The 16,870-nt window shown below is 40.2% G+C and overlaps 1 protein-coding gene and 1 long non-coding RNA gene across 7 annotated transcripts in view; one reads left to right on the plus strand and one right to left on the minus strand.

Annotated features, from left to right (window-relative positions):
* Positions 1-326: 326 nt before the first annotated feature.
* The window catches only part of PIR (pirin), a 98,428-nt gene continuing 81,884 nt past the window's right edge, over positions 327-16,870 (minus strand). For 5 of the 6 annotated variants that reach the window (XM_004021931.5, XM_042242291.1, XM_042242290.1 and 2 more), the window contains 2 exons: positions 6,357-6,423; positions 327-655 (listed from right to left, as the gene is read on the minus strand). In XM_004021931.5, coding sequence (XP_004021980.1) covers positions 543-655; positions 6,357-6,423 — 180 coding nt within the window. In that variant the 3' untranslated portion in view covers positions 327-542. Of the gene's footprint in view, positions 656-2,130; positions 2,232-6,356; positions 6,424-16,870 lie in introns of all 6 variants that reach the window. The other variant, XR_009598908.1, reaches the window with a different exon arrangement.
* Positions 614-5,464, plus strand: LOC132658835 (uncharacterized). Its single transcript, XR_009598909.1, has 3 exons — positions 614-722; positions 3,267-3,346; positions 4,217-5,464. It is a non-coding gene; the product is annotated as an uncharacterized LOC132658835 (long non-coding RNA).

Genomic DNA, 16,870 nt, shown 5'->3' on the forward strand with positions numbered 1-16,870 from the left:
TGGCCGTAATCCTGTCGTGTCCCTACCAATAGCGGGGCAGTTTTGAAAACTGACTGAAGCGCTCAGAACTGCTGTTACTTTAATGCAGATAACCTGTAACATGAAACCAACCCCAGCACATAGGCATGGAAACTGCATTGCTCAGAAAGAGACCTCAGATGCTCACACACCTATATCAGTGAGACACACAGAAAGTGATCAAATATGCTCTAAAAAACACACAGGCACAAAGATGACAAAATAGGCACATATCTGTGGAAAGGTAAACATATACAAAAATTTTTTTGACAGAAGCTTAGTAATTTAGTTGAAATGAAGACCACTGATTTTTAGAGAAGCAACAATTAGGTTTATTTGCTCGGGCCAGGAAATATCTTACACGCAGTGCTATATTTAAAAAAAAGAAAACATGTTGTCACTTGAGTGTGGAATTCTTTACAAACACTGGCGAAATCATCCTTGGAAACTGCACACCCTAAATGGGTGGATGTCACAAAGGGCAACATTCTAGAAGGCAGTCAGAGCTGCGCTTATGCTTGTCACTAGTTTCCGATCTTTGATTTCCAGGTTTTGGCTCTTTCAAAGCCGTTTTTCGCATTTCTGAAATCAAGAATGGCCTGAGAAATCTCTTCATCTGTGTTCATCACAAACGGACCTAGAGCAGAAAAGAGACGTTCAGAAAGTTCCAGGTGATGAGAACACTTTTTTCTACTGTGAAAATGGTACGTATTTCTGTACTTCTTAATTTGAAACAAACTCAGGCATATCTGAAAAAGGTTATTTTCACAGCACCCGATCCCTGAGGACTGTAGTACAAGTTTCTTGACTAGGATTATTTATGATTATAATGAATAAACTTCAGATAAACAAATGCAATTATAGCTCACTCATCCACTCCAGGCTGTCATCAGCAATGACAATGTTTTTATTTGAAACATTCTCAGGTTTGGTTCTATTGTAACTATTTTTGTAGTTGTTACTTCTCTTTATCCTCTTTATCTTTTTTATGGAAGTATAATAGACACACAACAAACATTATATTAGTTTCAGGTGTACAGTATAATGATTTGATATTTGTATATATTGGGAAATGATTGCTACATTAGTTTACTTAACATCTGTCACCATCCATAGTTACAGAATTTTTTTTCTTGCGAAGAGAACTTTTAAAATTTATTGTTGTTGTCAGTTGTATAGAATTGAATTGACTGATATCAAGAACTGAACTGATGTTTAAAAATTGGCAAATCTTGTCACAGTGTTGGTATCTGCACAGTATATGAGGCTGTGTCCTTATGTGAGGGGTCCAAGTCATTTCTTAAAATTAGTAGCACCTGACAGACACTAAATTACAAAATTTTCAAGTTAAGAAGACATCACATTTTGGATTCTCCAGGGTCAGTACACTTAGGCCAGATAGTATATATTTTAGATTTTGTGGGTCAAATCGTGTCTGTCTCAACCACTCAATTCTTCTGTTGAAGCACAAAAGCTGTCAGAGACAATATACAAGTGACCAGTGATGGCGTGTTCCAATAAAACTTTATTTACAAAAACGTGTAGTGGACAGATTTGGCCCATGGGTCACAGTTTGTCTAATCCCTAAGTTTGAATTTGGCTTTTGCTAAAGGTGTAGAAGTCCTCTTCTCATCAACCAAGAGGCAAAATGTCTGTCTCTTTCCCTCTCTTCACATACTGTAGGAGCAAAAGGGTATTGTCTTAGACTGTGTCACCTCCAACATGTGTTGGATAAACAGGGCCAGCTCTTATATGGCATTGGCAGTGTCATGAAAGCAGTTGACAGATTTGTCCATTCAGTATCTCTCTTGCCCTAGCATGCAGACGTTTCATCAGGAGGCTTTTATAAAGTGCTTCATCTAAGAGGCTTTTCTCTGAGAGACCCAGATTAAAACATAACTTAGTACTTTGAGGGAATAACACAGTCAAACTTCTTAATTACTGTTAGAATATCAGCACAGATTTGAGATTCACTTTGGTTAGCACTTGAGAAGGAAGATTCAGTATCACATGCTTTGATGATATGCCTTTTGAGAGACTGCAAGGTACAGGATGGCAAGAGAAAGGGAAAACAGGTAGCAGGCATCTAAATTCATTCATTTAATGACTTACCTATCCAGCATTTATTGCGCACTTATTGAATAATGAACATGGCGCTGGGAGCTAGAGACATAAAGCCGAACGACAGATGCTCTCCCTCAAGGACCTCACATCTATCACACAGACAGATATGAAACCAAATTATTACAAAACAGTGTGACAAACAGAATGACAAAAGTATGGAAAATTCAAAGAATTAACACAGAAAGGGGAGGAGGAGGAGCCCAGGACAGCATTCATAAACACAGTGATGTCCAAACAGGCAGACATAGGGCAAAGGCGTTTTTCAGGACTAGCATGCGGGAGGCAGTGATGATGGGGCATAGTGCTGGAAGGAAGGCTCGAAGAGGGAACAAAGGGGTCAGGATCTGATAAGGAGGAAGAGGCCAGACCACTCTGGGTTCTGAACTCGATCTCTCGGAAGACATTTGGACATAATTCCACAGGTGATCAGGAATCACTGAAGAGTTAAGTAGACAGCACTGTGATCTGATGTGCAGTTTGGAGAAGACACCTTTGGCATCAGGGTAGAGAAGATGTCTGGCTTGGGAGGCTGAGTTGATGGTGGAACTGTTTAAGGATATCTGAGACACGAGACACAGGAAGTTGTGGGTAGAGCAAGGAGCTCAGTTCTGGATATTCTGGCATGAAGGCACTGAAGACAATCAGACAGCTTCCTGGCAGAGGTGCTCAGTACATTGCTGGACACAGGGTTCTGGGGCTCACGAGAGAAATTTCATCTGGAGGTGTGGGCTATACCAGGTAGGAAAAATGAGAGAGCCCGCATATGCAAAATAAATAATAAATTCTAGAGGGCATCCTGGAAAAGTCAACTTTTTAAAGGATACAGGAAAGAAAGGGAAATGGAACTCAGAAAGTGAGAGCAGGTACTGGGCCAAGGAGTGACTTTCTGCACATCACAATTTTGCTAGAGATGGGACTTGTGAAGCACCTCTCTCCTCCCCCAATTCCTTTTCTGTACAAACAGTACACTTCTGGGCTTCCATTTTGACACTTCTCTGGGGTATTCTGCTGTGCTTCTCAAATCATAATGTGCATGTGAATCACCTGGGAATCTTATTAAAATGCAGATTCTGAACCAGAAGGTCTGGAGTGAGGTCTGAAACTCTGCATTTCTATCTCTCCAGTGATGCCAATGCTGCTGGTTCAAGGACCATACTTTGAGAAACAAGGTAATCACTGGAAGCCTGAGCCCTCCAAAGCCAAGGTAAGGAAGCTCATCTCAAATCCTTAAGAAGAAAACTGAAACCAGAAAGTGCATGTTTTTGGTTTTTTTTTTTGGGGGGGGTGTTGACAGGGAATGTGTGCATGCTAAGTCACTCAGTCATGTCCGACTCCTTACAACCCTATGGACTGTAGCTCACCAGGCTCCTCTGTCCATGGGATTCTCCAGGCGAGGATACTGGAGTGGGTTGCCATGCCCTCCTCCAGGGGATTTTCCCAACTCAGGGATCAAACCCACATCCCTTACATCTCCTGCATTAGCAGGCGGGTTCTTTACCACTAGTGCCAATTGGGAAGCCCTTTTGGTGGGGGGGGGGATAGTATATAACTAAATTAATTTGTTTTTCTGAAATTCAGGTATAACTCACATACAGCATTATATAAGTTTCCAGTACAACATAATTATTTGGTATTTGCATACATTGGGAAATGATCACAATAAGTCTAGTTATTATCTATTAGCACACATAAGAACAGAATTTTTTTCCTGTGATGAGAACTTTTACGATCTATTCTCTTAGCAACTTCCAAATATGCAGTACAGTGTTATTGACTATAGTCACCATGTTGTATACTATATCCCCCAGAAAGCATGTTTTTTAATACATGTAAGGGTTATGAACAAGAAAATTATTTGCTAGTTATGTATAATCCTATCAAACCTCTTTTAACCTACACATTTCATCTCTTCTCTGATTAAGTCTTTGAACTCCCTCCCTCTACTGTAATTAAAATGGTGTGAGCTTAATTTCTCATTATGGAGGAACTTCCTAGTGGAGATGCACAAGACAAGGGTTTAGGGGACTAGGGTTCAAATCCCAGCTCCAGCACTAACAATTACTTTCTGTCACAGAAGCCACAGGACAGAGAAGAGGCAACCAGGCACAGGGGAGGCAGAAGTCTGGGGGCTGGAACTGAACAGCTTGAGTGTGAATCAAGCTATGCGGCCAACAAACCTCTTAGCAGCTACTGCTACCCAAGTATTTGTTATGTAAGGAAGTGGACCCTCTGGATTCTGTTTTCCTCATCAACTAGTACTGGTTCCCAAATAGTCAAGAGATGGTTGTGATGGTCTTTAAACATGCCCAGGTAAAAGGAAATATTCTGGGTTTGAAAAAGGTAATAAAAGAAAATAAACAGGTAGAATGCTTTGCCTCTCATTAACTGAGATTTCAGGGGCCATCTCTATGTTGTTTGGTTAATCTAAGTTTGTGCATGCCAGCACACCCAGTATCCCCAAGTTCCAAGCGCTGGAGAGGATTCATGGGAGGTGAATGGAGGGTGGTTACAGGTGGTCCCACTCCTTTGGCCTGTCACCTAGTGTAGCTGAATTCTTGGTTTTCATCACTGATGCAGGGGACATTGCTTAACTTAAAAGATTTCCATCCCACACATTCTTTTTTTTTTTTTTTTACTTTATTTTACTTTACAATACCATTCCCACCTAAATTCTAGCTGCTATTAATAAAGATGGTGATCCTACTCAATTTGTCTGCAGGCTTCTTCCAGAAAAACAAACTATTTTAGGGCTGTTCAATCAAGATAAAAGAAAATGAGAACCATGAACCTTTGGAGTGGAAATCAGAAGCCTGCAAAATCCAGGTCAAATGCTATGGGCTAGGTGGGGTAAAATTAAATGCTTGCCTCTTAAATTACTAATAGAACAAAAATGAATATTTTAAAAATAATCAGTTTTCTTTAAAGTTATGACCAGTTGGGTTTTTATTTTTTTTCCCTGAAATCACTGTGTGTTACCAAGGCAAGGTGATGTAATGGGATTTTAATGCATGTTAAATTTAATAATTAGGTAAGTGGATATACACTATGCTTTGTGGCATTTATCTAAATAATAGATTGAGTTCTAGGTACTTTTAGATGTTCCTCATTTAATCAAACAACAACATTTTGAAGAAGTCAAGACAAAGAACTGAAGTGACTATTATGAGTACCTATTTCAAGATTTTCTGCCTCCAAGTACAGTCCTATTTCTACTATACCACAATTATCTCTATTTGTTTTGTTGTATTAAAGTATAGTTTATTTATAATTTTGTGTTAATTTCTGATATATAGCAAAGTGATTCAGTGATACATATACATACGCACACATATATTCTTTTTTACTTTCTTTTCCATCATGGTCTATATAGAATATTAAATATAGTTCCCTGTGCTATACAGTAAGCCCTTGTTGTTCATCTTCTTATGTCTTTATTTATTTATTTATTATTATTATTATTTTTTTTTTTTGCCACGCTGCATGGCTTGGCCATGGTGGTATTTTAGTTCCCTGATCAGGGGTTGAACGCGGGTCCTCAGCAGTGAAAGTGCAGAGTGCTAACCACTGGCACCAGGGAATTCCCTATATTTGCTTTTTTTTCCCCCAATTAACTAAGATTGATTCAAATATTTTAGAAACTTCCAAAGAAATATTCCTAAGACATTCCTATTTTTCACTAATAAGACAATAAACTATAAGGACAATATTGAAATCACTGTTATGGGAATTCCCTGGTGGTCCAGTGGTTAGGACTCTCAGCACGTTCACTGCCATGGACCCAGGTTCAGTCACTGGGAACTAAGATCCCACAAGCTGTGTGGTATAGCCAAAAAGAAAAACAAAGAAATCTATTTTTGGTAAAGATAAAAATGATATTCAACTCCCCAGTAGACCATAAAATCTTTTAAGTTGAAACTCTCTTGACACAACATAAAAAAAAATACTGTTTTTGGTCCCCCCAAGGTTCAAACCTCCATGTCCTACACATGATGGATACCCAAGAAATGTTTCTTGAAAAGAAAGAGAGCGTGAATATAGAAATAAATACCATGTGTATGTTTTCCTTTGACAATAGAGAAATGAAACAAAATCCTCAACTTTGTAGATAGAGAGAGGACAAAAATCCAGCTATTCTTCCCAGTGATACTATAGATGTACTCTGCTTTCAAAGAAATGAAAACCAACCAAGAAAATCGTGATCATTTGTGGCTTACCATGCTGGACAACTGGTTCTTTTAATGGCTCCCCAGCAATTAGGACAAAGTGGCTTCTCTGAGGATCCTAAAGGCAAGAAAGAAAGCAACAAACAATAAATAGATTTATTTTTGACTATCTGATTAGGAATGGTTTGGAGCTGACATTCTGGCCAAATGGTTAATGTCCTTAATTCTAAAGATAAATTCCAGAAATATTTTCTGTGCAGTGTGCAATAGGGAAATGCTCATTCTTTAAGATGCTTGGTGGCAATCAAAACTCAAGAATACGTCCCAACCACCAAAATGATAACCTACTCAAATAAAGGAAAATGTAAATTAAGATCTTTAATTAGAAACATCTTATGACAAAGTATATAAATAACTTATTATAGGGCTTATAACTTCCTACTAAAATTTTAATTTTGAGAATGGAAAATTATTCATGCAAATCCAAAAGGAACATTTTATTGCTTTCAACAGTTATTACTATTAGTATAAAATATGCCCCAGAAATGCTGTACTAAATGGAACCTTATAAAAACATCCCAGGGACATCTGCTCAGGCAAATTTCTTTCCAAAAGGATCCTATTGTTTTTGTTTAGAATTAAGATGAGGTTTTTTATTCCTGAAACTGAAAAAATATTAATTATTAAATCCAATGTTAGTGTGGATGCAGGGAAAGATACACTTTTCCATACATCATTAGGGAGGTTTTCTATACATCATTCAGTTCAGTTCAGTCATTCAGTCGTGTCCGACTCTTTGCGACCCCATACATCATTAGGGTGCTGTAATGCTTCCAGAGAGCCTTCGTATTGCTGATGTCTTCTGACACAATCATGCCAGAGAAACCAGCAGAAGAACCTCCCACCACACTTGTGATAAGATAAATATGGCCAAATGATTTCTGTGAAAGTCTTAATTTACTCCCCATCTGCTGTCAAAATGTACTAATGTGACCTCAGCTAAAAATCAACAGAGTAAGCTGTTTAGAGAGAAGAAATAGAGACCCAGATGTAGAGAACAGACTTGTGGACAAAGCAGGGGAAGGAGAGGCTAGGATAAATTTAGAAAATAGCATCCACATATATACATTATTGTGTACATAACAGATAACTAGTGGGAAGCTGCTACATAACACAGGGAGCCCCGCCTGGCACTCTGTCACAACCTGGAGGAGTGGGATGGGGGTGGGGGGAAGGCTCAAGAGGGAGAGAATATATATACACATAATTAGGACTGATTTGCGATAATGTAAGGTAAAGACCAAGAAGAAGAAATGCAAAATGGTTGTCTGAGGAGGCCTTACGAATAGCTGAGAAAAGAAGAGAACTGAAAGGCAAAGGAGAAAAGGAAAGATATATCCATCTGAATGCAGAGTTCCAAAGAATAGCAAAAAGTGATAAGAAAGCCTTCTTAAGTGATCAATGCAAAGAAATAGAGGAACACAATAGAAGGGGAAAGACTAGAGATCTCTTCAAGAAAATTAGAGATACCAAGGGAACATTTCATGCAAAGATGGGCTCAATAAAGGACAGAAAGCAGATGCAGAAGCAGAAGATATTAAGAAAAGGTGCAAGAATACACAGAATACACAGAAAAACTGTACAAAAATGATCTTATGACCTAGATAATCACAATGCCGTGATCACTCACCTAGAGTCAGACATCCTGGAGTGTGAAGTCAAACGGGCCTTAGGAAAAATCACTACAAACAAAGCTAGTGGAGGTGATGGAATTCCAGCTGAGCTATTTGAAATCCTAAAGGATGATGCTGTTAAAGTGCTACACTCAATATGCCAGCAAATTTGGAAAAGTCAGCAGTGGCCATAGGACTGGAAAAGGTCACTTTTCATTCCAATCCCAGAGAAGGGCAATGCCAAAGAATGCTCCAACTACTGCACAATTACTCATCTCACATGATAGCAAAGTAATGCTGAAAATTCTCCAAGCTAGGCTTCAACATTACATGAACCGAGAATTTCCAGATGTTCAAGCTGGATTTAGAAAAGGCAAAGGAACCAGAATTCAAATTGCCATCATCTGTTGGATCATAGAAAATCCAAGAGAATTCCAGAAAAAAACATCTACTTCTGCTTTATTGACTATGCTAAAGCCTTTGTGTGGATCACAACAAACTGTGGAAAATTCTGAAAGAGATGGGAATACCAGACCACCTGACCTGCCTCCTGAGAAATCTGTACGCAGGTCAAGAAGCAACAGTTAGAACTGGACATGGAACAACAGACTGGTTCCAAATTGGGAAAGGAGTACGTCAAGGCTGTATACTGTCACCCTGCTTATTTAACTTATATGCGAAGTACATCATGCAAAATGCCGAGCTGGGTGAAACACAAGCTGGAATCAAGATTGCAGGGAGAAATATCAATAACCTCAGATATGCAGATGACACCACCCTTATGGCAGAAAGCGAAAAGGAACTAATGATCCCCTAGATGAAAGTGAAAGAGGAGAGTGAAAAAGTTGGCTTTAAGCTCAACATTCAAAAAACTAAGATCCTGGCATCCTATCCCATCCATCAATGCATGGAAATAGATGGGGAAACAATGGAAACAGTGAGAGACTTTATTTTCTTGGGCTCCAAAGTCACTGCAGATGGTGAGTGCAGCCACGAAATTAAAAGATGCTTGCTCCCTGGAAGAAAAGCTATGACAAACCTAGACAGCATATTAAAAAGCAGAGACATTACTTCACTGACAAAAGTCTGACTAGTCAAGTATTACTCAGGCTTCCCTGGTGGCTCAGTTGTTAAAGAATCTGCCTGCAACACAGGAGACCTAGGTTTGATCCCTTGGGTTGGGAAGATCCCCTGGAGAAGGAAATAGCAACCCACTCCAATATTCTTAAAGCTATGGTTTTTCTAGTAGTCATGTATGGATGTGAGAATTGGACCATAAAGAAAGTTGAGCCCCGAAGAATTGATGCTTTTGAACTGAGGTGTTGGAGAAGACTCTTGAGAGTCCCTTGGACAGCAAGGAGATCAAACCGGTCAAGCCTAAAGGAGATCAGACCTGAATATTCATTGGAAGGATTGATGCTGAAGCTGAGGCTCCAATACTCTGGCCACCTGATGCGAAGAACTGACTCACTGGAAAAGACCCTGACACTGGGAAAGATTGAAGGCAGGAGAAGGGGACGACAGAGGATGAGATGGTTGGATGGCATCACCAACTCGATGGACATGAGTTTGAGCAAGCTCCAGGAATTGGTGATGGACAGGAAAGCCTGGCGTGTTGCAGTCCATGTGGTTGCAAAAAGTCAGATGCAACTGAACTGAACTGATGACTGATTTGCGATGGTGTAAGGCACTGTAACACTGTAAAGCAATATCCTCTAAACAAAATTGAAAATTCAATGACATCTGACAGAAAAGTAAATGACATTTTGGGGAGTGAAGTAAATGTCCTTTGCTTTTTAAAAACAGATACGTGGCAAGTAATTGAAACTGTTATATTTTGGGAGGTAAAAAAAAAAAAACCAAACAAAAACAAAAACAAAAAACCACTACATACTGGGGCATATTTCAAGCATGCAATAAAGAAGTCCTGAGTCAAGAGTTTAAAAACAAAACAGTAAACTAAAAAGGCTTCTGCTAATTCAAATTAAAAAAATAGATGTCATAAACCCCATCTTCTAGAGATTAGTGTTTTAACCTCAGCATAGACCCTCATTCAATTCCCACTTACTCTGACACTGTATACAATGTTAATAATTAGGCTTTGTGGTCATCAGATCCATGAGATTTAAAGCTAGGAGATAGGAAAGCACCACTCTACGGCAGTACAAGGAAATGGATAGCTTAACATCAATTATGGACTTCCCTGGTGGCTCAGACGGTTAAGCATCTGTCTACAATGCGGGAGACCCTGGAAATTAAAAATAAAACAAAACAAAAACTATGAAAAACTGATGTAAAAGCTTAAAAACTAGTCTAGGACCACTTACTGTAGGAGCCAGCAGGCCCTAAAGATATCATCATACCTTATAGTTCAGGATAGTAATCAATATTTTTACATGCTGATGACCCAAGGTTATGAATAAGTGAAACTGTTCATAGTATTATGCAGTAGCCCAAGAGTCCACAAGAAGGGGGAAGGTTTCTTATTCACCTTAAATGTTTTCTTATTCAATGTCATGTTTAAGTGACTAAAAAATTCAACTTAAAGAAAAAAGCATGCAGTTATCCAAAAAGATTTATTCACTAAGGGCTTTGGAGGGGTGAAATTTCAGTGTGAATCAAATGACACATTCAAGAAAAGTATCTTATAAATAGTTCTGATCACTGGTATTACATCGTTTATACTTTAATCTGAAGGAGGGTATCACTAAAAACTGTTTTGAGGTGTTTTGTTTTTAGAGGAGCTAAGCACCTGACTTCTAGGTTCAGGAAACAGGGGGAAAAGGATCAGGGGTCATAAGAGAAAAGGAAAGAAAAGGCCAACCTCCTTGTGTCATGGGTTTACGACTCCTCAGAATATAAGTTTCTTAATTCAGAGGATACGTCTTTTGTGAGTGACAAATGTGTCCTACAGTTTACACAGTTTGGAATAATAATAAAGTACTCAAAATTCAAGTTTTGTCCTTTTGACATTAGTCAAATCAAATGATGACTTTCATTTATAAGTCAGGATAAAAGGACACTAACTAGTGTTTGGTCTGAAATGAAAAATGATCCAACTGCTGGATGTTGAGTTGTTTCGGTATTGGGCTTTCCATTTCAGAAACTGGCAGGCTGGTCCAAGCTCCTCTGAATGACTTTTTCACAAAATTAACCTATGCATGGACCCTGTCCTCCAACCTAAGCCAGATGGTTTGGGTCTTTTTCTTTTTCCTTAAGTGCATCCTTTTTCTTCCCTTACCTAGCCTTCTTTGGTAAAAGCTGATGATTTTTCTGAATTGTCACTAGAGTGCTCTTGTGGCTGCAAGTCCCAATTGCTGCTATCTTGAAAAGTTCTCGTCTACGGCAAGGTGACCTTGGGCACAACATCAAATGAGAAGACTGGTCAAAGCAAGGAGAAGGAAAGACCTATTGAAGGTCATGAGTCCCTGTGTGGATCTCAGTCAGTGCCCTATTGGGTCTGATGAAAAGACTCTCATACAAAGGTAACGGAAATCCACCTACTGCTTCATGGATTGCTGCCCCAACCTACACTCATGATTTTGGGGGGGTCCAAAACAGGTCTTTCACTTTAGCACATCTTCTCAGAGTTTAGTTTTGAGTCAGGACCTTGCGGGTTTATTTAACAATTCACTTTTACAAAATGCTCTGTTATTCCATAAAAATTGCCAAGATATGTCTTGAGGTCCGCTGATACCGACAAAAATGATCGAAGCCCAGATGAAGCCCTAAGATTCATCTAAGATGGTGATAACTTCTACACTGTGAATATGCATTCAGAGTTTGTTTGCTTGATCAGAAATATTCAATACAAAGCTTGAGATGGCTCTTGGACTCTGAGAATGAATCTAAAGGCATGCTTTTGCTTCAGGAACATTTATTATAGTGAAACATTACCTGAAAAACATTACCAGAAAGTGAGATTTAACAGAACTTAGTCACATGCAATTATTCTTACTTGATTTCATTGTTTATACTTCTTAGGTCAAGTGAAAGTGAAAACAATGAACTGTTACCAGTTTCTGAAGATTAATGGTTTATTTGACATACTCCTTTTCCTATTTGGAACCAGTCTGTTGTTCCATGTCTAGTTCTAACTGTTGCTTTCTGACCTGCATATAGGTTTCTCAAGAGGCAGGTCAAGTAGTCTGGGATTCCCATTTCTTTCAGTTTTCCACAGTTTATTGTGATCCACACAGTCAAAGGCTTTGGCATAGTCAATAAGGCAGAAATAGATGTTTTTCTGGAATTCTCTTGCTTTTTCCATGATCCAGCAGATGTTGGCAATTTGATCTCTGGTTCCTCTGCCTTTTCTAAAACCAGCTTGAACATCTGGAAGTTCACGGCTCACGTATTGCTGAAGCCTGGCTTGGAGAATTTTGAGCATTACTTTACTAGTGTGTGAGATGAGTGCAATTGTGCAGTAGTTTGAGCATTCTTTGGCATTGCCTTTCTTTGGGATTGGAAGGAAAACTCACCTTTTCCAGTCCTGTGGCCACTGCTGAGTTTTCCAAATTTGCTGGCATATTGAGTGCAGCACTTTCACAGCATCATCTTTCAGGATTTGAAATAGCTCAACTGGAATGCCATCACCTCCACTAGCTTTGTTCATAGTGATGCTTTCTAAGGCCCACTTGACTTCACATTCCAGGATGTCTGGCTCTAGGTGAGTGATCATACCATCGTGATTATCTTGGTCTTGGAGATCTTTTTTGTACTTTTTTGTTCTTCTGTGTATTCTTGCCACCTCTTCTTAATATCTTCTGCTTCTGTTAGGTCCATACCATTTCTGACCTTTATCGAGCCCATCTTTCCATGAAATGTTCCCTTGGTATCTCTAATTTTCTTGAAGAGATCTCTAGTCTTTCCCATTCTGTTGTTTTCTTCTATTTCTTTGCATTGATTGCTGAGGAAGGCTTTCTTATCTCTTCTTGCTATTCTTTGGAACTCTGCATTCAGATGCTTATATCTTTCCTTTTCTCCTTTGCTTTTTGCCTCTCTTCTTTTCACAGCTATTTGTAAGGCCTCCTCAGACAGCCATTTTGCTTTTTTGCATTTCTTTTCCATGGGGATGGTCTTGATCCCTGTCTCCTGTATAATATCATGAACCTCCGTCCATAATTCATCAGGCACTCTCTCTATCAGATCTAGTCCCTTAAATCTATATCTCACTTCCACTGTATAATCATAAGGGATTTGATTTAGGTCATACCTGAATGGTCTAGTGGTTTTCCCTACTTTCTTCAATTTAAGTCTGAATTTGGAAATAAGGAGTTCATGATCTGAGCCACAGTCAGCTCCTGGTCTTGTTTTTGTTGACTGTATAGAGCTTCTCCATATTTGGCTGCAAAGAATATAATCAATCTGATTTTGGTTCCAAATAGGAAAAGGAGTACGTCAAGGCTGTATATTGTCACCCTGCTTAGTTAACTTCTATGCAGAGTACATCACGAAAAACGCTGGACTGGAAGAACCACAAGCTGGAATCAAGATTGCCAGGAGAAATATCAATAACCTCAGATATGCAGATGGCACCACCCTTATGGCAGAAAGTGAAGAGGAACTAAAAAGCCTCTTGATGAAAGTGAAAGTGGAGAGTGAAAAAGTTGGCTTAAAGCTCAACATTCAGAAAACGAAGATCATGGCATCTGGTCCCATCACTTCATGGGAAATAGATGGGGAAACAGTGGAAACAGTGTCAGACTTTATTTTTGGGGGGCTCCAAAATCACTGCAGATGGTGACTGCACCCATGAAATTAAGATGCTTGCTCATTGGAAGAAAAGTTATGACCAACCTAGATAGCATGTTGAAAAGCAGAGACATTATTTTGCCAACAAAGTTCCGTCTAGTCAAGGCTACGGTTTTTCCAGTGGTCATGTATGGATGTGAGAGTTGGACTGTGAAGAAGGCTGAGCGCCGAAGAATTGATGCTTTTGAACTGTGGTGTTGGAGAAGACTCTTGAGAGTCCCTTGGACTGCAAGGAGATCCAACCAGTCCATTCTGAAGGAGATCAGCCCTGGGATTTCTTTGGAAGGAATGATGCCAAAGCTGAAACTCCAGTACTTTGGCCACCTCATGCGAAGAGTTGACTCACTGGAAAAGACTCTGATGCTGGGAGGGATTGGGGGCAGGAGAAGAAGCGGACGACAGAGGATGAGATGGCTGGATAGCATCACTGACTCGATGGACATGAGTCTGAGTGAACTCCGGGAGTTGGTGCTGGACAGGGAGGCCTGGCGTGCTGCAATTCATGGGGTCGCAGAGAGTCTGACACGACTGAGTGACTGAACTGAACTGAATGGTTTATTTTACTATGAATTTTTATACATCAGCAAAATGTTGTCTCTAACTTTAAATGGTACTCTTTAATTGGCACCATTCACAGGGAATACATTAAATTAATACAGATTAACATTTAATTAAAATAAAAATTGAAAGACAAATTTGTTAAAGAGTACCATTACTCTCAAGTATGGTTTTAGTGGCAGTCAAAGAGGAATTGATTGTCTACCTTGACAAACTCCAAGTAAGTCTGTTAACCCATGAGACTTTCTCAATAGGACACTAGTACAAACACGAGTTTAAAGGTGAGACCAAGCCTTCACATCAAATCCATGTGCTCCTGGTCAGGGAGCCATCTTGGCAACCTGGATACTAACTGTGTACCTTGCTGCCAAGGCAGCACAGGGAGCCTGAATGCTCAGAACATAGGCTGTTCAAGGTGGCCATTCCAGTCCAGGCTTCGATGTCCAGAGTAGCCCGAGGTTGAGCTCCATCTCTAAGAACAACATAAAAGTTAAGGCCATTCTGAAGTCAGTGCTGGGGTTTGGGCTTCTTCTCAGAAGTCAGAGTCTGGCTTAACAACTCCTCAGTATACACCAAGCCCCCTGCAGTTGCTTCCCCTCCTGGAAGACTTCAGAGTACAGTCACAAAAGATAATCCACACTTTGAGTGAAAAGAGCTCCCTGTGGCCTTAAATGTGCTGGTCCAAGATGTGGTCTACATCAACTCTTCCCTGCCTTCCTCACCTAAGGACTGGCCATTCTGGAGAAACCCACCCAGACTCCTGGGCCACCAGGGAGACGGGCATGAGGGTGAAGACACAGATTGAGAGGCAGAGGAAGAGCAGGAAGAGCAAAACAGAGGAAATCCAGGTACTACCTATCAGCTCCTCATTCCTGCCCACAACTCCGTGCCCCAGGGAACAGGGGAGAACCGTGAAGGCACAGGTCATTCTTTCATCCTCAGGCTATGCCTAGTCCTGAGTGAAGACACCTCTGGGCTGGAGCCCAGTTGAATGAGTCCTTTGAGGCCTTTTTCTAGCTGCAGAAAACTACGTGTCCTAAACCTGAGGGCCTAAGGTATGAATTCTCATTAAGTAACATGTATGTGCCATGACCACCTGTCACGTCAAGTGTTTAGATCAATGAACTTTCCAGCTATCATCACTGGACACCCACTGTGTGCTAGATTAGGGATAAGCAAAGCTGCCCTTGTAAAGAGCCAGAGAGTAAAGATTTTAGGCTTCGTGGGCCACCCAGTCTCTGTCACAACCACTTACCTGTGGTATGAAAACATCTACAGACAAATGGAAATGAATGGGTGTGACCGGGATTCAATGAGACTTTAGGAAAAGTTTACATCTGGTCTATTGGGAATAAATTACTGATCCCCATGCTATATGTGGCCTAGACTCTTGACCTGCATAATCACACATAGTCTGACAGCCCCATGCGGCTGGCATCATTATTTCAAATCTGCAGACAAAAAAACTGAACAAAGCCCAGGGGGGTTGAGAACTATGTCCAAAGTCACATGGCTAATGAGTGGCAAAGCCAAGATTCACACCGTCACAGGCTCTTCCTGTGGTGTCTAAGGGGGACTGTCTACTCTTCTTGGATATAAATGATACACGCTCATGTAAAGGCTAATTTTTGGAACTAAGACCTCTTCCTAATGTCTTGATGGCTCAAGCTACACTTACATACAGTCAAAATTACAGACGGGCATGTAACAGAACCATGCCCCTGGGTCATGGAACTGATAGCTTCAGCCAACCTTTTTTTTTTTTTTTTTTAGTTTTTCTTTTTTTAATTTTTATTTTACTTTACAATACTGTATTGGTTTTGCCATACATCAACATGAATCTGCCACAGGTGTACACGTGTTCCCAATGCTGAACCCCCCTCCCACCTCCCTCCCCATACCATCTCTCTGGGTCATCCCAGTGCACCAGCCCCAAGCATCCTGTATCCTGCATTGCACCTAGACTGGCGATTCATTTCTTATATGATATTATACATGTTTCAATGCCATTCTCCCAAATCATCCCACCCTCTCCCTCTGCCACAGAGTCCAAAAGACTGTTCTATACATCTCTGTCTCTTGCTGTCTCGCATACAGGGTTATCGTTACCATCTTTCTAAATTCCATATATATGTGTTAGTATACTGTACTGGTGTTTTTCTTTCTGGCTTACTTCACTCTGTATAATAGGCTCCAGTTTTATCCACCTCATTAGAACTGGTTCAAATGTATTCTTTTTAATGGCTGAGTAATACTCCATTGTGTATATGTACCACCGCTTTCTTATCCATTCATCTGCTGATGGACATCTAGGTTGCTTCCATGTCCTGGCTATTGTAAACAGTGTTCAGCCGACTCTCTTCCATCCCACTGCCTCCCTATTTCTGGCTCCCCTCACATCTTCATTCTGGTATTCTGCTTCAGCTTCCAAATCCTGATCACCTGCAGTGTGCCCTGTGCTATATCACAGAGAGGCCTGCAGTTGTCAAGTTAAACCAGGTAATGTTACAGACTAACCTGGTGTCAGGAGGGTCTCTGGCTTATATATAGCTTCCATGCCTCTTCCGTGCATTGGGTGGAAAC

The sequence above is a fragment of the Ovis aries genome, chromosome X (genome assembly GCF_016772045.2).
Source record: "Ovis aries strain OAR_USU_Benz2616 breed Rambouillet chromosome X, ARS-UI_Ramb_v3.0, whole genome shotgun sequence".
Lineage (NCBI taxonomy): Eukaryota > Metazoa > Chordata > Mammalia > Artiodactyla > Bovidae > Ovis > Ovis aries.